Source organism: Poromitra crassiceps (genome assembly GCF_964638095.1).
Source record: "Poromitra crassiceps genome assembly, chromosome: 3".
Lineage (NCBI taxonomy): Eukaryota > Metazoa > Chordata > Actinopteri > Beryciformes > Melamphaidae > Poromitra > Poromitra crassiceps.
In genome coordinates, this window is record NC_139625.1 from 46,119,131 (window position 1) to 46,141,386 (window position 22,256).

The 22,256-nt window shown below is 43.0% G+C and overlaps 1 protein-coding gene across 1 annotated transcript in view; it reads right to left on the minus strand.

Moving 5' to 3' along the window:
- npas3 (neuronal PAS domain protein 3) overlaps nt 1-22,256 on the minus strand; it is a gene marked incomplete at both ends in the record, with an annotated part of 1,009,388 nt that overhangs the window by 26,200 nt on the left and 960,932 nt on the right. Inside the window, one exon of the mRNA XM_083634138.1 lies at nt 16,971-17,077. Coding sequence (XP_083490264.1) covers nt 16,971-17,077 — 107 coding nt within the window. The remainder of the gene's footprint in view (nt 1-16,970; nt 17,078-22,256) is intronic.

A 22,256-nucleotide genomic window follows, 5' to 3' on the forward strand; every position in this document is an offset into this window, starting at 1 on the left:
GTCTGAAATCGTGTTTAAACTCCTTCAGCCAATCAGGGTCGGATACAGTCAAACCCAAATCCACTCGGGAGAATGGCAAAAACAAAAGCCGAGAAACTCTGCGGTTGCGGCGATACTCCTATACTTGTTTAATTGTTGTTATTGAGTCTATTTCTGCAATAACTGCACTTTATGGTTGTTTAAACTAGACAAACGCTGACATTACTCCTTGAGACGATCAGGCAAAGAGGCGGCCATTATTGTTTTGTGAGTGCAGTGCTAGTAGCGTTCCTGATTGGCCAACTTGCGCTGTCAATCAAAGCGCAGTCGCTGATTGGCTCTTCCGCTCTGCAGCTTCTGCTAAACCCCCCCACTGGCTTTGGGGCCAGACCGTCACGCAGAACCAAATGAAATATGAGTTCACGTGACGGGCTGGTTTACCAGGCTATGGTATTATGCAAGCCAACACGACTTTCTACAACACGAGTTTAGAGTGGGCGGCCGTGGTACGCGTGGACACTGAAATCTCTGCAAACACTGGGATATATGCAACGTCATCGGCTGCACACGGTTACTGATGGCAAGGATGTGCAAGTAAGTCAATTAAGTTCAAGTTATCAAGTTATCTGGGTCTTCTAGTAAATTCAGCGTGCAAATGGTCCACCAAGCAGCGCTATTTTTTCGTAGTAATGTTTCATGCTGCATAGCCTGTCATTTTTCCTAATAACACATTCACTGCCAGCCGTTTTTTTTTTACTGTAGGTAGGTTCTGCCAGAGGGTTTTTTTGAGGATTCTGGCTCATCTTTCAAGACCCGAGGATTCTTTTCTGCTAAGATTTTGTGAACACACAATATCTCAAAAGAACTAATAGAATGTGTGCTTTCTCTGTCTAAAAGAGTTAGTTTGTAGAGTTAGTAGTTATGTAAGCATTAGCAGTTGAATACAGCATGGTTTCAGCGTCAGAAAAATTATTCTGAGATAAACGGCTTTTTGTGAAATTCGATAGAACAGTCACTTTAACCATTCATTTTTGGCATCAGTAAGACGTCAGACATCTAAACAATAGTTTTGAACAGTAATTTCCTCCATAACAGCAGGAAACACCCCTCTACTTCAAACTCCTCCCTCCGTGTGTGTTCTTCTTGGCTGCAGCGGGCATGTCACAAGCTCGTTGCTGCTGCTGCTGTAACCTCGCGTCACCAGGCTCACTGCTTCTGCTGCTGCTGCCTGTCTGCTGGCGGCCGCTGTGCAAGTCTGGATCGGCTCGCTCGTTTCTTGTGGTTTGTGTTGAGAGCTTTGATGAAGCTTTTGCGATTCTGGTCTTATTTATGCTGCGTGTTTCAAAGTGTGTTCCACCCGTAATCTATTATGCAAATTTGCAATCCCGCACCGCCAGCAATCAGGGCGAAAATGAAAGCGTTTCCATTTTCACGAGAATGGCTTCCTCACACTGCTTTTTGCTTGCCTTCCTCTAGTCTGGGAGAGCACTGTCGCCACTTAGTGGGTCGGTGGAATGGGTTGTACACGTTGTACACGTCCAATACTTATATAAGAGATGTAAAAAGGTTAGATGCACATCCCACGGTCAAAAAAAAAAAATCATTTTTTTGACGTATTAATACGTCATTGGCAGTCAACCGTTGGATTTTTTTTGACGGATTAATACGTCATTGGCAGTGAACGTGATAAAAACCGCAACCTTAAACTCCCACATTTTTTAACTGAATTTGGCCTGAGTGTGATTACAATGACATCATAGGATCAGTCATGCAGTAATAGGCTACATTTAGAAAGTAGATTAATCAAAACATTGATGTCACAGGTAGGCTGTATACCATAATATATCATGAATCTATGTGAATAAATAGATTTATATAAATAGTAATCACAGCCTAATGCATAAAGATAAATCCTGAAACAATAAGAAAAAAGAAGAAAAGACCATACAGTATATAGATATAAGGGTTTGTGGACTACACACAATCTGACCAACTCTAAATTGCGTGTCAGCTGTTTCATCCATCTTATTTTTCTTCAGTTTGCATTGAAAATGTGCAAAAATTCACCAGCTTCTCACAACAGTTGTAGCCTAAGCCAGTGGTTTTCAAAGTGGGGTCCCCAGCAAAAAGGGGGGATAATCTATTTTCACTATAATTCCATCCATAAGTAACACAATCTAAGCTAGTGTAGAAGTGAGTAACTAAGCTAATAATAACCATAACAGCACAAATAATTGACAAAAATCTCGAAAAAAATATACAGTATACTGAGAAATGAAATAATGAGAAAAGGAACAATTATTGATGGTTAAAACTGAACAATGATATCACAACAGTCTAATCCTAATGCTAAATTAAAATGAGATATTCCTCTAAATCTGTCTTCAAACTGCAAAAGAAAAAAAAACGCCCTTGTTTCCTCCCTTGCTTTCAAGCTCAGGAGCTGCCACTCACCAGAGATGCTCACAAGTCACAATTTTTTGCAAGTCCAAGTCAAGTCTCAAGTCTTTGAGGGGCAAGTCCAAGTCAAGTCTCAAGTCCCTATGGATGAGCGTTCTATCTGCTGCATGCCATCCAGCCTGTTTAGAACACTGCATAGCTAAAACTAAGGAATTCAAAGCATATACTGTATTATCCTCACTCCTTATCTATTAGAATACAGTAGCAGCAATGATTAGAGATGACATTAGTAGATATTTCTTTAATGTTAATGCACCAAAAAAATTAAAGATAAAATAAAGAAAAATAAAGATTATTCACAAGTCCCACACCTTCAAGTCAAAGTCAAGTCTCAAGTCTTTGAGTCTCAAGTCAAGTCTCAAGTCACTGTGTGTGTGACTTAAGTGCGACTCAAGTCCAAGTCTCAAGTCCAAGTCCCCATCTTTGCCACTGACGCACGCACGCATGCACACAGTACGGATGGGGGCGCGCATGGACGCACGCACGGGTCGGACATGCTCAAATCTGCACCGCTTACTTCAACACCTGGATGTGATTTTTTTTTAGAATTGATTAGGAAGATCAGTTCTATTAGCCACAACAGAAGGATGAACACTGTAGAATTGTGTTAGGCTCAGTGCCATAAGATATAGCGATTTCTTGCTGAGCCCTGGTGCCCTGGCCTTCCTCATCAATGGGAAGTGGACCCAGGTCTGCAAGGAGTGCTTTCAAAAGTTGAGAATAAGGAAAGCACCAGGCGACGAGAGACGCTAGCCATTTCGCATAGCAACAACAAATATGGAGAAAGTGGGTGTGTCGGTGGAGAAATAGGATGTTGTAATGAGTGAATTGTCATTACTGTAACAGCAATCATAAAGGCAGTATGGATTATACTGGACATGTATTGGAGATATACAGTATGGTAAGCCTTTGCTTGATCCACAACACTATTCCCTGCTAGAAGAGCTAACCAGCTGCTAAGCTAACATCGGGTGACCTTATCATGATCCATGAAGGGGCACTAAGGACATTTTCTAACAGGACAGAGAATTGGTAGATAGATAGATACTTTATTGATCCTTTGCAGGAAATTCATGTGTCACGTAATGCAGCTACATTCAACATGTCAGGACAAAAACAGGAAAAACATGAGGACATTGAAACATGTAGCAAGGCACACAAAAAGTACTGTCAAGTACTAAGAAAAGAAAAAGGGGCAGCAAAATAATGATAATACTAAAAGTGCAAAAAATGTGCATGACTTACAAGTATCTAGATACTTGCCAGCGGTGGCCAACAGGGTAAAAACCAATAGAAGTAGAAGTTTCAATACGATTTAAGCAGCAACACCCACACACGCACACAAGCACATAAGCACATGCGTGCACACACACACAAACCCACACACCCACACCCACACAGAGTAAAACATACCCCGGTACATTGCACATATATCTAAAGTGCAGGGAAGTGCATATATGCACAGCATATAGAGACATTATTTGATGTGTTGATTAAACAACCTGATGGCAGCTATCAGGAAGGACTTCCTGTAACGTTCAGTCGTGCACTTGGGTGGGATCAGCCTACGACTGAAGGTGCTCAGCCGAACCACCTCCATGGCATGGAGTGGGTGAGCAGGATTATTCATGATGGAGTGGAGTTTGGAGAGCAGAAAATGAAAGTACAGAAAATGAAAACAGGCCTAGCCTAAACGTTGACGTTTTTGTTTTCTTGTGTTCAGACATAGGTTTATAGATGTTATTTATTTACCTTGACAGTTTCGACGAGTCAACTCTCGTCTTCTTCAGAAGCAGTCGCACTGACAGCTGGGTATGACGTGTCAACCAGTTGCTTTTCAGCGGCCTAAATTGTTTCTCCGCTTTTCTACTCTTCTGTCTAGTCTGGGCACGCTTTACTACTTTAGGAAACAGGAAACAATACCTGAAACAAGTGCGCCAAAAAACGTCTTTGCTGCCATTAGCTTGACGCGGTGAGGTTACATTAGCTAGAGCCTGATAAAAAGAACAACAACAAGTTGTATATTAGCGTTAGCACATTTCTCTAGTAGTCACCGCCGAGGAAGGTTTCTGGAGAGCCAAAGACAATGGAGTACTCGCCATGTGAAATCTTATGATCAATGTCCATGTCTTTCCCAGCACAGACAGCAGAGATGCTTCAACTGTTGTACTTGATCCTCCATTATTATTAACAGCGGACAGACAACTATTACTATTCCATCAACTGGCCATTTGTTTGAAAAGTAAAGCTTCTGTATTGGCTTAAAATATGTGATATTGTGAATCAGAATTTTGTCTGTCTGTGTGTGTGTGTGTGTGTGTGTGTGTGTGTGTGTGTGTGTGTGTGTGTGTGTGTGTGTGTGTGTGTGTGTGTGTGTGTGTGTGTGTGTGTGTGTGTGTGTGTGTGTGTGTGTGTGTGTGTGTGTGTGTGTGTGTGTGTCTGTGTGTGTCTGTGTGTGTGTTTTGTCTGCAGGCAGATTAAAAATGGAATCAACACACACACACACACACACTTAAAGGCACACTGTGGATTCATTAAGGCAGTGTTAGTCTCGGGAGACGCTTCTGTTAAAACGCCTGCAGGCTTAAATCCACACAGCTTTTAGTGTGCTTTTAGTGTACCGTATCTCTCTCTCTCTCTCTCTCTCTGTATCTCTCTCTATGTCTCCTTTCACTGCATGTCTCTTGACCACCTCTGTCTTTTAGCAACACACTCTCTCACGGTCTGAAAGGCCCTCTCTTTCCTTTTCTCTGTAAAAATTTTAATATCTCTTATTTCCAACTCTCTCCCTCCCTCCCTCCCTCCGTCTCTACCTTGTCCTTGTCTCTCAAAAAAATCACTCTCTTTTCTCCTACGATGACGACGTGTCAAGGCCATTGTAGGTGAAACTTTTTTTTTACACCGCAGCTGGCGTGAATATTCTAGAGAAGAAGAAAAAAGTTGTGAGGAAAACATTTACAAAACATCGGATCAAGTTTACTTGTCATATTGAAATTAATATTTTTATCAACAAATTTCCGAGTTCAAATTCACAATTTATGAGATTAAAGTCAGAAATCTATGAAAAACAAAAAGAAAACAAAAAAATCAGAAATGTGCAGGCAAAAGATACTAATTTCTGAATCTTAACCTACTAACGCTATTTATTTCAATTTCTCAATAAGTAAACTTGATGCCATAGAGATTGATGCCTGGGAACACCCACAAAATGTAAAACGGCTGGCGCGCGAGTGGGGTAAAACCGCCGATATATCTAATGGGCTGACTCACCAAAAGACGGTGCTGCGGCTCTAAACTACATGTTTGGGGGTTCTAGAGCAGAACACAGGACTTCTGCTCAGATGTGCGTTTACTGCGGTGGTTAAATCCCCGATCGTGTCTGCCTGGGCTGTGCTATCAGCTAAATTCTAACTTTGCTGAATGGATAGAACGGGGGAATTTACCCCACCCTGACCCCGCCCCCAGCATCTATTGTGGGCGTTCCTAGAGCCTGTATGGGCGTTCCCAGACATGCGGACTGTCTCTATGTTCAAGTTTTTCTCGCACATTTCAGACTTTAATCTCAGAGATTTGAGTCTCCCCTCGGAAATGTTTATTTGCCCGTAAATTGTTGAGTGAATTTGCACCAATGAGCGTCCTATGAGGCAGCTACGGGCAGGCTGTGTGACCCAGCGAGAGCGAGCCCGTGATAGAGGTGATAGACAGACAGTTCATCCAATCACCTGCCAGGTATTTTTTTGAAAGTGCCTGCCCTTGTTGAAGACCATGTTGAAGATTTCTCCCTCTGCCTTTCTATTCTCTCTCTCCCTTCATCATGAACAGACAAGAATCCTCTCTTCTCTGTGACAAGATAAGTTTCCTTTCTTGTACACTTCCCTCTCTTCTCCTCCTCTCTTTGTAAAAAGACGAGTAAACTCTTCTCATCTTGTCTCTTCTTGTCTCCTCTAATCTCTCTCTCTTCTCCTTGTCTCTTTGTACAACGACAAGTTCCCTCTCTTGTTTGCTCTCCATGCGCTCTCCCTTTGCAAGTCTCTCTCACCAGCTTGGTTGCCAGAATTAAAATGTCGGCATTGTACATTTCTGCAGATACGTAGAATATCACATTCCTCTACGTGTACTATTAACATTATACAAGTCACACAGTCTGCAATATATAAAGTACTCGAAAGCCATGACTTGAGTAGATTCAAGATTCAAGATTCAAGATTTTTATTGTCACTCCATGGTACAAGTATCACGTGTGAAATTCTTGTGCTGTGGACTCCGTTTACAACATAGTACAAATACAACAGGGCATATGAGTGCAAAAACAAGTAGAAGAAAACGAGTAGAAGTAAAGATATCTTACTTTGGTAAGTCAAAGTCACCCATTAGAATATTACTTGAGTAAAAGTCTAAACAATTAAGTGCTATTACTTTGTTATATTACACCACTGACAGTCTGCTAATGGCTATTTAATTTATTTTTTACTTGTACAAGCACCTTGTAACCATGTTAAAAAGGTGCTATACAAAAAGTTTATCATTGTTGAAATTATACAATGGCGACTGGGTTGGTTTATTTTCTCTATCAGAATAACTCTTTTCTCTAGCCCTATGCGTTCCTTTTTGCAGTCTTTCCTCCCAAATCTCAAAATCTCTCTGCAAATCTGTATTTCCCATCCCCTCCCTCTATCCTTCCCTTGTTCCCTCTTCTCCTCCTCCTCTATTTCTAAAAAGATGAGTGAACCCTCTTCTTCTCTCGCCATCTCTTTGTATTCTCTCCTCTGTGCTTTATCTCTCGGCAAATCACTCTCTCCCATTCCCATATCCTTTCTTTGTGAAAAGACAAATCTCTCCCTCCCCCCCCCCCCCCTCTCTCTCTCCCTCTCTCTTTCTCTCTCTCCCTCCCTCCCTCATCTCGGAGTGGAAGCGAGGACAGATTGACTTTGAGATCTGACCCGAGTTAAGACTGGCTGTCAGCAGGTAATGATAGAGACTTACAGAGTGACGCCTCTTCACAGAGAGAGGATCACAACTCGTCCTCCACTTAAGAAGAAGCCTTTTAAAATTTAGATCCAGGCTGTATGAGAGCAGCTCTCCCTCAAACACACCTGGATCGATTCCCTGGCTCTCCACTGTCGTCTGCAGCGAGCAGCGGGGGGAGGGGAGGAGAGGAGAGAGAGGAGGTGAGACGAGGGAGAGAGAGGAGAGGAGAGGAGGGGAGGAGAGAAGAGAGGAGAGTCGGGAGGAGGAGGGGAGGAGAGAGGAGGAGAGAGGAGAGGAGAGGAGAGGAGAGAAGAGAAGAGAGGTGAAGAGGAGAGAGGAGAAGAGGAGAGAGAGGAGAGGAGGAGGCGAGGAGAAGAGGAGAGGGGAGGAGAGCTGGAGAGGAGATAGGGATATGGAGATAAATCCAGAAAGCCACATTGGCAACTCCTGTTTCCTTCAGCCTGTGTACAATAGAACAGGGTTGTTTAGTGTATGTCTTGTCCAGAGCAGTGGTTCTGCGAGTGGGGTCTGGGGACTACCAGATTAATTGCTGTGAATTAAACTTGACCATTATTCAATTTACAAGAAGTTAACAATTAGAGAATGTAGAAAAGAATGACTGTTTTGATCATAGTTTCACTCTCATCTCCCTACCTGCAATACATGGAATTCTGGACAAAAATAATCATATCTAGCAATTAAAATATTCTCAGCTTTTGGTGTGAGAGACAAAATCTCATCAGATGGGAGTCTGTGGCTCTGACATGGATTAAATTAGGGATCCTTGATAATATACAACAATATATTGATAATATAGAAAAGGTTGAGAATCACTAGTCCAAAGCACATTAAAGGAGCACACCAACATTTTGGGAGATTCACCTATTTGCCATATTCACAATAAGATGAGACTGTAGATGCCTTTGTCCCCTCTGTGCGTGCAGTATCAAGTGCGGTGCACCCCTCCTGCTAGTCTGCTAGTCATTATTATTATTATAAATTATATATATATATATATATATATATATATATATATATATATATATATATATATATATATATATATATATATATATATACACACACACACACACACACACACACACACACACACACACACACACACACACACACACACCTCCAGCTGTTACCCCTACCTAGACAGATAACTTGAGGACTGGTGCGCACAGGTCAGGAACACAGCAGCATCAAATAAGATGGCACTGGAGCACACAGATCATGTTTATTGGTGCAGATCAAGACACTAAGTCAGTAAGTCACACAATCAAGTCAATGCACGTAGGGAGATATGTAATGTTACGTTGGGGATGGCTAAGTTTGGGAGCTAATGGTAGAAGCCTAGGCTAGGCATAACTTAAAAATCCAAAGTATAATAATGGAGAGTGGTACCTTCTGCCTCTTCCATCCCCGTAACATTCACGATAAGGAATTTAAATACTCAGAAAATGCCATTTCAGCTCGACTTTAACATAGCTAGGTCACTTGTCAGGGCACAGAAGGGACATGACTGAAGGGATCAAATTCATCTTTTTGATGTAGCTTGTGCGTTCTAGGGCAGGCTGAGTGGTACAGTATATTATGTGTCATGGTGTCTTTGGGCCATATAATTCTAGTGGCTTTCCTTTGGTGTTGTTTTTAGGGATGTTAACAATTAACCGAAAGTCGGTTAACTGCCGTTAAGAACGTAACCGGTTAAAATTAATTAACTGCAATTAACCGTTTTGCCGACTTCAATCTCTCCAGAGCTTTCACTGCGTTATACCTCCAGTCTATCCTCAATCCCCTCCCCTCCCATTTCAGAAAACTCCCGACAGCATGACCCGCCCTATTCTGCCTTTGATTGGCTTACTAACCTAAACTAACCAATCGTCACTCCTCATGCCTAAACCTAACCCAATCAAAGGAAGAGTTGGGCAGTTCTAGCAGCGCAAGGAACCAAAGAAGGATAAGACGTGTCTGTCATATGGAAGTGCTTGCTTATATCGCTATTGCACTTGACAGCTGTCTCCTCCTGTTTTATTCCAGAATCTCCGTGCTGCTTGTTCCTCTGAAAAGCTTAGCCTCGCTACTCGTGTGTGTGGAGCATGTCGATGGTGTGGAGCCTATTTTTTATTCGAGAGTACACGACAGTGTCTGTCCGTATGTAATCATAAATCTGGTTCCACAAGCCAGTACCAACCCCCCCCCCCGAGATAAAAGTAAAGGTAAAGTCCCACTGATTGTCACACAATGTGTGAAATTTGTTCTCCGCATTTGACCCATCCCCTGGGGGAGGGGTGAACGGCAGCGTGCGCTGCGCTCAGGAATCATATGGTGACCTAACCCCCAATTCCAACCTTTGATGCTGAGTGCCAAGCAGGGAGGCAAATGGGTCCCATTTTTATAGTCTTTGGTATGACTCGGCCGGGGATCGAACTCACAACCTCCCAGTCTCAGGGCAGACACTCAGACCACAAGGCCACTGAGCTGGTTTATGAGATGGCGTTTGGAACGCCATTTCCACAGCACCCACCAATTAAAAGTACTTGCCAAGGCTATGCTCGCACATCGATCTTATTACAAATGCGGACATGCAACGTTAGTTTGTGGAATGCAGGGAGGCTACCTCCAAATGTCAATAAGTGCACAATTTGACATGTTTACCTGTAACCTGCTGCTGCTGTGACATTAAAATAAAAGTTGAATTGAGGAGAAACCCAACTTTTTTTTTGGGGGGGGGGGGGTTTAACAATTAACTGATTAACTGATTGTTAAGGTGTTAAGGTGCGCTAACTAACGGTTATGGAAAATTCATGAAATTCCCATCCCTAGTTGTTTTGTACTGCTATTTTAAATTAAAAGTCTATGGCAAGTGTCATTTGCTTCCCCCACAAAAGTGGGCAGGAACGTGTTTCGTAACGTGTTCGAAGCCCAAGTTCCCGGATGTGGCGGTCTGATGTATAATATTCCGGTAGTATATTCCTATAATCTTAGTTACTATAGGGCGGCATTCCTATGTGGCGGCATTCCGATGTGGTGGCGCCGGCGGCGAATGTCACTCGAGAAATTGTGATGTCATCAGTGGTCAGTTATGCATAGACATTGTGACATCAGTGACATCATCAGTGATGTCATGAATCACTGATGATGTCACAATGACAATGTCCTGTGAACTGATGTATTTTGTGACATCATCAGTGACATCATCAGTGACTGCTGAGTTTATAAATTGGACGACTCTTGCTCACATCCCACAGTGTGTGTGTGTGTGTGTGTGTGTGTGTGTGTGTGTGTGTGTGTGTGTGTGTGTGTGTGTGTGTGTGTGTGTGAGTGACTAGTAAATACGGGGTTGTTCGTCTGGTTCCTTCTTCTTCTTCTTCTTCTTCTTCTTTTATTAGTTTGTTTGAAAGGAGTGCCAGCCCTCAGGGGAAATTGTCTCCATGTAGGCTACAGGGATCTATAGCTTACAATTTTGTCACTATTTCATGAACTGCTGGGCGACTGACTGTGTTGTTGAATGTGAAGAGGCAGATCTCATGTCCCATTCAGGTCCAGTCAGGAAGATGTGAAGGTGCTGACGTGGCACGGAAGAAAATCTGATGTGGAACTTGACAAGCTCTACTGAGGAACATGCGAGTATTCAAAGTTTCAATAAAAAAAATGAAAGAGTGCTGAAAGCTAAACCCAGGTCCAGGTCCAGCACAGTGACTTGTAGAGCAAAAACCGTATTAGTTACCGTGCGATTAGGTGGAGAAGTTCACCATGGTGGAGAAAAAAAAAAAGTTGAGAATCATTAAACCTCCCGCCCTGGAAATCAGGTTTCACAGAATCCTCAGCGAGTTCATACCACCGAATTACAGGACCAAAGAAGGGAAGATTTCAGAACAATCTCATCGTTCTCCGTTCAACTAGGAGGACAACCAGAAAAAGCTGCGGTGCACCTTCAACGCCCTGTAGTCATCCATTTCTGAAAGCCCCTCTTTCAGAGGAGGAATTCATTTGGAAAGAAGCAGAAAAGAAGGAGCGGCAGAGGTGACGGAGGTGCTGTATTAGACTAAAACCAAGTCATTTATACTGCTGGCTGCCGGCTCACCTCCTGACCTTCCATCTGCACAGACAAATTAACTCCCTTCACCCCCCCTCCCCCCTCCCTTTTAACGCAACCCCCTCCCAACACCGTGTGACCCCTCCAGGCCGCCGTAGAGTCACTTCCTGATTGCCACTCTGGATGTTCAGAACTCAGGAACTCTGGAGAAAAAGGTAATTCAAAAAGTTTTCGGGGAGCTTTATCAAGGGAATATGCAGCGTTTTTTTTTTTTATCTGGTGAAGTGTGTGACGTGTTTCAGATTTTTGTTGTGTTTTATGATAGTGATGATGGTGACGGCAGCTGTCGGCTGTCGGACCATTTGCTTACATTCATCAAGCACGATGGCAGGCAGGTAAATTGGTGGTTTAGCTGAAATGTTTCGGTTAAAATTCACACTTACCAACAGGGGATTTGTTCCTGAGAGGAGTGGCAAACAGAATTTGAGCAAACATAAGTGTATTTCATCCTACACGCACGCACACACACACACACACACACACACACACACACACACACACACACACACACACACACACACACACACACACACACACACACACACACACACACACACACACACACACACACACACACACACACACACACACACACACAGGGAGCAAGCAGAGCTACAGTACACCACTATTGTAGTTGGGGGAGCAAACGTGCTTTTGCAGCCCCACATTAAATTTTTGATAACCCTTTGCAATTTTTAAACATTTGAGCTAGTTTGGATAAGAAATCGTTAGTATATGAATTAAAAAATACATTTGTAGTAGCCTAGCATCCCATCCTTTTACAGCTGGAGAACTACTACCAGATAACTACGTAAGATACGCTAACTACGTTACTGCTTCCTGAATATCTGTCTGGTTGGTTTTCAATACATGACACATTATCTGAATGAAATCATTCTGAACTAAGTAAGATTGCCACGCACATGTTTACATGAGCACTAAATATAATGATCAGATTTAAGATGTGCGTTTACATGCTCTGTAATCAGAATCAAAGTTTTTCACATGCGCAAAACACCCAATGTAACATGGGCGTAGGTTTTTAAAAGATGGACCAGCGTCCATTCTTTTTTCTTTTTATTGTGCTTGCTGAAAGCAAGGCACAGTCTTTGAACTCCTATTTTTCGATCTGCCAAAAGTTTGGCGCGTAATAACTCCCACATTTTTCACACTACACTACATAGACATGCAAGAGCTCAAAACGTGCGGCTCATTGATGACAGGGGTGCTATGACTTTGCTAAGAGTTTCATTGAGCGGTCTGGGCGCTATTTGCCATTAACCACCATTTTTTTCCCCATTCACTTGCATTCGGTTTCGATAAATCTGGCAAAAGCTTGCATTTAACTAGCTGTATCTCAGAAACCATATGGCATAGAGTGACCAAACGTTGTAGGGAGGTTCCCAGAGGGGCCTTTTACGATCCAAGAAAGAATTACACCAATTGACCTGATGGTGGCGCTATAACAGCCCTTTTTACGTTTTGGTTCATAACTTTTGAACCGTAGGGTCTATAATCAAACTTCCTTTTTCCCTAGATTCGTTGGGTCGTTCCGCATCTACTCATATAGGCCACGCCCATTTCCGTCTGACTAGATTTTCCGCCATTTGGAATTGTGTCCAAAACTGTTTTTTTGTGATTCCTCCTTGAAATTTTGTCCAATCTTCACCAAACCAAAGCACACACCATGTGTGGACTGTCCTGCACATGCCTGCTTTTGCAGTTTAAAAAAAAGCACCGTTGCGATATAATCAACTTCCAAATTTCTGTGGGTGGGGCCTATTTCACAAAAATCGCCATAACTCTAGAACACAACATCCGATGCTAACCAAATTTGGTACAGGTGTGGACGGATGTACTCTGAGCTGATAGGAAACATATTGCGTCATTGCGCCTATAGGTGGCGCTGTAGCAACATCAAGTACCTGTAGCTCACAAAGCATAACAGTGACTGTTCCCAAATTTGGTTCATATGTTCATAGAGTACTCTTCTACTCTGACCAAAAAAAATATACCGATTGACCAGATGGTGGCGCTATAAAAGCCATCTTTACGTTTTGGTCCATAACTTTAGAACCATAGCTTCTACAATCAAAATGATTTTTTCACAGGTTTCCTTGGCTCGCCCCATGTTTACTCTTTGCTCTGATCTAAAAAAAAAATTATATTGACCTGATAGTGGCGCTATAACAGCCCTCTTCACGTTTTGGTGAATAACTTTTGAACTGTAGCGTCTACAATCAAAATTCTTCCGCCCCTGGATTCCTTGGCTCCTCCCGCTTCTACTCACATAGGCCCGCCCATAACTACTTAGTCCCCCTAGCTGCATGGGCAGGGACCTTGCAAGGCAGGCGGTGCATGGCGAGGACAGCAAGCACAATTACATTTTCGGTAGGAAATGTAGATATTCTAGTTTTTACTGCTGTTTCTGATGATGCAAATGTTTGATCAAAACATACAACTCCAGAGCTTTTGTGTTTGTGATTAGCTTTGTGATTTTCACCCATGTAAACCCAGACGGGCCCGGAGAGGCGGAGTCAGGACTTTGACAACACAAAGCCTAAGCACGGGGTTAATAACAAGCATATGGGGTCGGTGGTTTGAATCCCGGCCTGTTGTCCTTGTTATTTGGCGTTCTGCCTAAGTGCCTTTCGCTACCTCCAACACACCGTGAATCGCTGCTGCTCTGAGCTCCTCAGCTTTTACCACCGCTGTCAAATCCACACGACAGCAACAAGAAGCAAGCTGCAAATCATCTAGACAGCTACTAAGCAGGGAGACCAAACCTCTGTGTGTGTGTGTGTGTGTGTGTGTGTGTGTGTGTGTGTGTGTGTGTGTGTGTGTGTGTGTGTGTGTGTGTGTGTGTGTGTGTGTGTGTGTGTGTGTGTGTGTTGCTGCTGCTGCTGCAAGGAAAAAAACAGTGTATAACTCTACTGGATACAGAGGTCCTCTCATCTACAGGCTAACAACTCTACTGGATACAGAGGTCCTCTCCTCTATAGGCTAACAATGTATAACTCTACTGGATACAGAGGTCCTCTCCTCTATAGGCTAACAACTATACTGGATACAGAGGTCCTCTCCTCTATAGGCTAACCGTGTATAACTCTGCTGGATACAGAGGTCTCTCCTCTATAGGCTAACAACTCTACTGGACACAGAGGTCCTCTCCTCTATAGGCTAACAACTCTACTGGATACAGAGGTCCTCTCCTCTATAGGCTAAGAACTCTACTGGATACAGAGGTCCTCTCCTCTATAGGCTAACAGTGTATAACTCTACTGGATACAGATCATCTCCTCTATAGGCTAACATTGATACAGAGGTCCTCTCTCTAGTGTAGGCCTACTGATATTTACATTTCAGCCACAAAATCACACTTTAACTGCATGACAGGCAAGGTTTACATGCTTTATACCCTTTAGTCAAAGAGCTTACATAGAACTGAAGGCTAAATTCCATTAGCCCACAGCAAATCCGCCATTTTGGCCTGAAGGAGACTACCGTAACGACACCAGTAAAACGTCCCGCCTACAAAGTGGCGTAGCGAAATGGCCTGTGTTCTTCCCGGTCATGATGCGTCTCTCTGTCATGGTTCATTGTTCCCCATTGGAGCAAGACGGCATTTTCAGGCCAAAATGGCAGCAGCGCCGTTGTCAAAACAGCACCTGGGCTTCTATTTGTTTTAGTATAAAAGCAGAGAGAGCTTTACTGACCTCACTACACAGGTAATGTAGTCATTAAATAACCAACATTTACATCTTGCTGCCAGTGCAGCTCTACTGTTACATGTAGAATTTAGTGTTTCTTATAATTAAGACCCCATTTCCCATAAAACCCATCGCTCCTTGGCCCCGTTCCCCCACAAAGCATTTGTTTTGAAGAGCCAGAAGACAGCCAATGACAGCCAATCAGCATTCAGACCCGGTAAGCTAAGAAGTTGAAACCAAGCGGGTATACTGTAATGCGGGTCTGAAAAGTGAAGCCAATGACAAAGTGCCTTAAAACTGCATTCTTTCTAATGGCTAGCAGGGGGTGACTCCACTGGCTGTCCCATTACAAGTCCCATTGTAGAATGACGATAAAGCAGACATGACTTTGGAGCATGATTGACAGGTCGCCTGTCCACTGATCACGCAGCTGATCACAGACCAATAGCAGGTGGTGCTGCAGCTGTGTGGGAAACCCCTGGGCTGCGTTCCAATACCCATACTTGTACTTCTTTCTTGTAGTATGTACTGCCGCTGCCCTCACAAAGTATGGATTGTAGTGTGTAGCATGCATGCAAAATGCATACTATTGGGACACAATACACATGTCGTCACATGAGCTTCCTGAACTCCGACCTCTTGCTCACTTCCGCCGACGTCCGCAGCGCCACATATATATATATATTTTTTTTAATTCAATAAACAAAGTCTGGCAATAACAAACAGTACATTATACAAAAAATTCAGACTAAGCATTTACAAAATTGGAACAGACAATCAAATAAACAAATTGCTGTTATATTGTAATGTATGTTGTTGTTTCTAATAAACTGATGTGATGATACTTACATGCAGTCTCATTCTTAACAGTATAATAACGTGCATATTTCTGTCAGTGTTTTTATCATAGTTATTGACGTGTTCACGGCGTCATGGAGGTGAGCGTGGATTATACACGCAGCTCAGTCAGTGCGACGTAACTCCAGTAGGTGGCGGTAATGCACAAAAAGTTGTTTGCCAACCGCCATAAAACATTAGAAGAAGAAGAACTTCCGCTGCGCAAAGGATTGTGGGGAAGTTTGGCTGGTGCAGCATGCATCGATCCATACTCCGAAATAGGAGCTGATGTAGTACAACATCCTGGTACTCTTGGCATACTGCATCTGACATACTATGTATTGGGACATACTAATTCTTTTTTTGCCTACTAAATAGTATGGAAGTATGGGTATTGGAACGGGGCCCTGGTCTCGCAGTAGCTGCTTCTGGCTCCAAAAAAACAAGATGGCGATGGTCAAAATGCTAAACTCAAGACTTCAAAATGAGAGTCCACAAACCAATACGTGACGTCATGGTGACTACGTCCATATTTTTATATAGTCTGTGTTGAAACTGTAGGCAGAATACGAGAATTTGAGTAAAGCTGTGTATCCCCAGAGACTTTTCACAATTGAGACACCTCAATTTCCAGAAACTTTCTGTATCTGTTATGCCACTGCCACGCCCCCTTAGGACACTGGTCAGCGAATGAAGTTTCATACCATTGACAGACAGCCAGTCACAAGCTGACCGGAAGAGTACCATTTCTTACTATTGGTGGAGCCTGCAGTGGGGTGTCTCTAAAATTTCAAAAGTATCCGTCCCTGGTATCCCTTTGTGCCATAAAGCAATTCAGCATATTTTCTTCATTGGCCAATCAGAGCTGACTATTGGACCCAGCTGCTTAATAAAACATGAGCTTGACTCACAGTCCAGGTGACAGTGTCTGATGCCCTCCACGTCTTCTGCATGGATGAACTGGTAACACCGCTTCCCCACTATGTCCACTGGAGTCAGGTCCATGTAGTCACTGATCCTGCAAAGACAAACAGGACAGAAATAGCAATAGAATAAAAATGCATTTAACACAGCGTAAGAAACAATTTATATGATGAATCAGAAGCTACGGAGCCCCTAATATGATGCGGAAGATTTTTAACTCGTGGCCACGCATTAGTAACTCGTGGCCACGACTTACTAACTCGTGGCCACGAGATAAGTAAGTCGTGGCCACGAGTTAGTAACTCGTGGCCACGACTTACTAATGCGTGGCCACGAGATAATTCAGTTGAGATAGGAATCTGCACAATACTGCTGGGCTATACCCAATAGCTCATACACCATGCCAGGCTATAATCAGCAATTGAAACATGGATAGATTTGATTTAATCTCATTTTAATCTTGGGATGAATTATAATGATATCCTGCAATCTCTTGCTGTTCAGCACAGTGTCATCATTAGCAAAAGACACTTGATTCGTCTGTTTAAAATGCACGGGTTGAAACCTGAAACGCAGACAATATGCAAACATTGGGCAAGTCATCGACTTCATCAAGCAGGAGCTGGAAGGACCTGGAAGACTACATGGCTACAGGTGGATGCATGCTAAATGCCTGAAGAATGGGATCAATGCAAAAAAGGAGGATGTTCGTATTATACTTGCATCTCTGGATCAAGTGTCCTCAGCTATGCGCAGAGCGCGGAGACTAATCCGCAGGCAGTATTTTGCTCAAGGACCAAACTATATTTGGCACATTGATTCGTATGATAAATTAAAGCCCTATGGGATTTGCATAAATGGTTGCATAGATGGTTTTTCCCGCAAAATCATCTGGTTGAAAGCAGCATACACAAGCAGCGATCCACATGTCATAGGAGGCTATTTTCTGGAGGCCGTGGAGCAGAGTGGTGGTTGTCCTCGGATCACCCGGACAGATCTGGGAACTGAGAATGTGGTTATACGAGACTTCCAAACGTTCCTCCGCCGGCATGACACCGACAACAGATCTGGTGATCAGAGCTACATCGCTGGAGCCAGTACTGCGAATCAACGAATCGAGAGTTGGTGGGGGGTCCTGCGCAAAGAAGGAATGGAGTACTGGATACAATTCTTTGGCGAACTGAAAGATGAGGGCCTGTTTCTTGGTGACTACCTGGACAAAGCCCTTGTGCAGCTGAGTTTTCGATGCATTATTCAGGTGAGGTTGAAGACACACACACACACACACACACACACACACGACACACGCACACGCAAACACATGCACCCTGCGCATGTCATTTCACATTTGGTGGAAGCGAAAACATGGCTTTGAAAAATATAGGCTAGCCAAGATCATCACCACTTTTACCTAATATGACAATAAATAAATAAATAAATAAATAAATAAATAAATAAATAAGTACGTACGTACGTACGTACATACTGTACATGCATACATACATAGGTACGTACGTACATACATAAAATCTGCTAAATATACACTGTGCATTTTCGCTCCAGTGTGACCGAGTCAGTTATGTCTCTAGGGCGTCCGTTTGACCTTAAAAAAACACAATCTCATTCGAACTGGAATTAATATCAATCTCTCTCTCTCTCTCTCTCTCTCTCTCTCTCTCATTTTAGGAAGAGCTGGATAAGATCAAGGCAGTGTGGAATTCCCACCGCATCCGCCCCTCAAAGAATCCCAATGTACCCAGTGGCATCCCTGACGTGATGTATACTGTGCCACAGCTGTGGGGTTCTGAGGATTGTGTTGTTCCACACAACAACCTCGATGACTGCAAACCGGCATGCAAGTTCCTTTCAACCATCCCTTGCGATGAAGACGTATTTGACCTCTGTAATATGATCATGCTGGAGTCAGGCCTTACTTTCCCCACCAACATACCACAAGCGCAAGAGTTTTATCTGACGATTCGGGAGAGATAATTTCAACTGTCTTGAAATCAGTGTAAACAATCCAAGATTCTAAATGTTATCCTTTTCCTTTTTTATTGTCATCTATAGTGGTTATTTGAATGAAAACACACAATTTTATCAGGAAATTATTGTATATTTTTTAAATATATGCTTTGATTAAAAAAAAAGTAACTCAATTTGTAACTTGTGTTACTTGACAAAGTAACTGGTATAATATTACTGAAATCCTATTGGTAATAAGTTATATTACTGAGTTACTGCTAAAAGTAATATATTACATGTAATATGTTACTTTTGTAATGAGTTACCCCCAACACTGCTGTTGGGACATACTGCTCTCGTGACTTGGAATACCTCATGCTGCAATGTAGGCCATTCTGGCTACCATGGGAATTTACGTTGGTAACACTAGCCGGCGTTTATATTCCTTCTCAGGCAAACACGGGGAATGCGCTCAAAGAATTACATTGAGCGATCAGCGTGCAGGAAGCCAAGCAGACGGAGACCGCACTCATCGTGGCAGGGGACTTCAAGGCCAACTTGAAGAGAGGAATGCACAACATCCACCAACACATCCACTTGAGCACTCGGGGTAACAACATTAGACCACTGTTACTCGAACGTCCAACATGGATACAAAGCTCTACTCCACCCGCCTTTCGGGAAATCGGACCATTCATCCATACTGCTCGTCCCCCGATACAGACATAGACTGAAACGTGAGCCACCGGCCTTCCGGACCGCCCACCGCTGGTCAGACCAATCGGATGTGTACGTTGTCGTTGTTGTATTGATTGAAACAGGAATAAAACCCTCAAAGGACATTTTTGAGTGCTGGCTCCTTCTCTCTACTGCTCTATGGAAACTCCTAAAACTTTTTTATCCGGTGAGTGTGCGTGCTGATAGCTCCCCAGCTAGTCTGCTTTGAACAGACCAATCAGCCTGAGGGATTGTTTTGATCACGTGGACTGAGAGGCACTCAGGGCAGGGGGAAATCTCAGTGAATACACAGACACTGTAACAAGCTTCATCAGAAAATGCACAGAGGACGTAGTCCCCGCAATAAAAATAAAAATCATGCCCAACCAAAAGCCTTGGATTAACAGTGATATGTCCGGGCAGCCCTCCACGCACAGACCACTGCCTTCAATTCTGGATCGCCGGAGGAATACAAACAGGCAAGCTACACCCTCAACACAATACAAACAAAAACACTGTGGTTAACCAAAGGTTATGAAACTGTGATCTTTGTGTTCAGCAAGATAATCTTCACAAATAAACACTTCTTCACTTCTTGAAGTGGCCATGTGATCGCTAAAAATCCCGACCATCAGAAAATGTTTAAAAAATCCTAAAAGTCATGTTCATTTGTGAAGATTGTCTTGCTGAACACAATGTTGAAGTTACATAAACTTTAGTTAACCACAGACTTTATTTCATGCATCTAACCAAAGTTTCCATACAAACAACCCATTGACTTCCTGATGCTTTTAGGACTCAGTCCTGCAGCACTCAGTCTCCTGGGTGATTAAAGTGACTGATTCAGACAGGGAGAAGAGAGAGAGAGAGAGAGAGAGAGAGAGAGAGAGAGAGACAGACAGACAGAGAGAGAGAGACACACACAGAGAGAGATACAGACAGACAGACAGATAGAGAGACAGAGAGCGAGACAGAGACAGAGAGAAAACAAGACTCCACAGCGGAGATTGAAGTCAGTCTGTCTATTGTGCAGATAACAGGCATGGGCTTTAAAAGGTTTAATTTGGACAAATTCACCACAGGATAGACAGAACAATCTCCCCGGTCTCATTCTGACAGATGGGGGGTTGGGGGACTAATGTGTGCCCAGCAGATAACAGCACACTCCCCTCTTTAGAAGAAAACATCCCACCATTTCCCCATTCTCTTCAAAATCATCCTCAAAATGGAGCCATAATGGGACCGCCGCTCATCTCTGTGACGCCTCGTATCGCTATGCATTGAATATCATCTGCCTCGTATTGTGTCCCCATCCCCAGAAACCTATCTACTATCCTTTTTCTCTACTCTTTTCCTAAAACAGGAAGGCGTTATTTCTGATATACGTATATCCCCCCCACCAGTTAAGTTGTGAGTGAGACCGGTGTTATCTGGACAGAGAGATGGAGGCTGGCGCAGATAGATGCATCAGCGACATATTTCACTGTTAAACCAGGAGGGATTGGGTCAGATTTCCTCATGAATAAGAAGCTCTGACAGCCTGGGAGACACGGCTTTTGGGGCTGATCGCAATTTGAAACATGGATGGCAAAATAGTCGGTACAATGCAGCTTTGTGTCTGACACACTGGGGCTCCAAACGCTGGCTGTGTACAAATACTGTCATTTATCTAAAAAGGACTATTTAACAAAAATAACAGCTATATCCACATTTCTAAGGGACTTTTTGTATGAAATCGGCTGCATAAAAAAGTTATGTGCATGTGTAATGAAGCTGCTATAACAGTTGGTGTCCATTTATTAATTCAATAATTTCTCTAAAAACATTGTTTAATGATTAGAACCAACACATTCTCACTGCCAACTCATCAAATACTGAGGTTTGGTTGACCACCTTTTTCAGCATTTTTCAATGAGGCCGTAGCCAGCCAGCAACTTGTGTTATGGTTAAGCAACTAAAAGCACTTGGTTAAAGTTGAAGAAATGGTTTGTTAAAAACATTTATTGACAGTTTTAATGTGGCTTAAAGACGAGCCGAAAATGACATCTCAGGTTCTGTGATTATGTATCTGACTGAAAACAAACATTGCTTTGACTGGAACAGGGTAGAGAGGCGGGACATAGCGTGTGGATGATTTGATTTGCCCGTTCTGGGGACTGAAGTTGACATTGGCCAATCCTGCCAGTTGTTATGCCCCAAATCCCATGGGATTCAGCGTGTTCTGCCGAAATAGAGAGCCAAAGTGGACATCACTTCCTGCCTTACCATGCGTACCAAGCACATTGTGGGAGTTCTATCCACCTTATTTTTGAATGCCCCACTGTAAAAAATAATTGTGCGTACAAGGTCCGGTTTAACGTGACTTATTGTTGCAGCTTGCCATTTCCTAAATGGTATTCTACTTGATTTGAAAAGATGGCCAGTGGCCACCTACACTCAGTCTCTTGTACCCTGGCTGAATTGAACATAACTTGGTCAATAAGTATGTAACATACAAAATAAAACAACCCGTAATATCTTAATTTTATGTAGAATGCAGAGGACATGTAACTGTTTAGTTAAACTTGCATTCCAGGAATATTGTGCTCTTA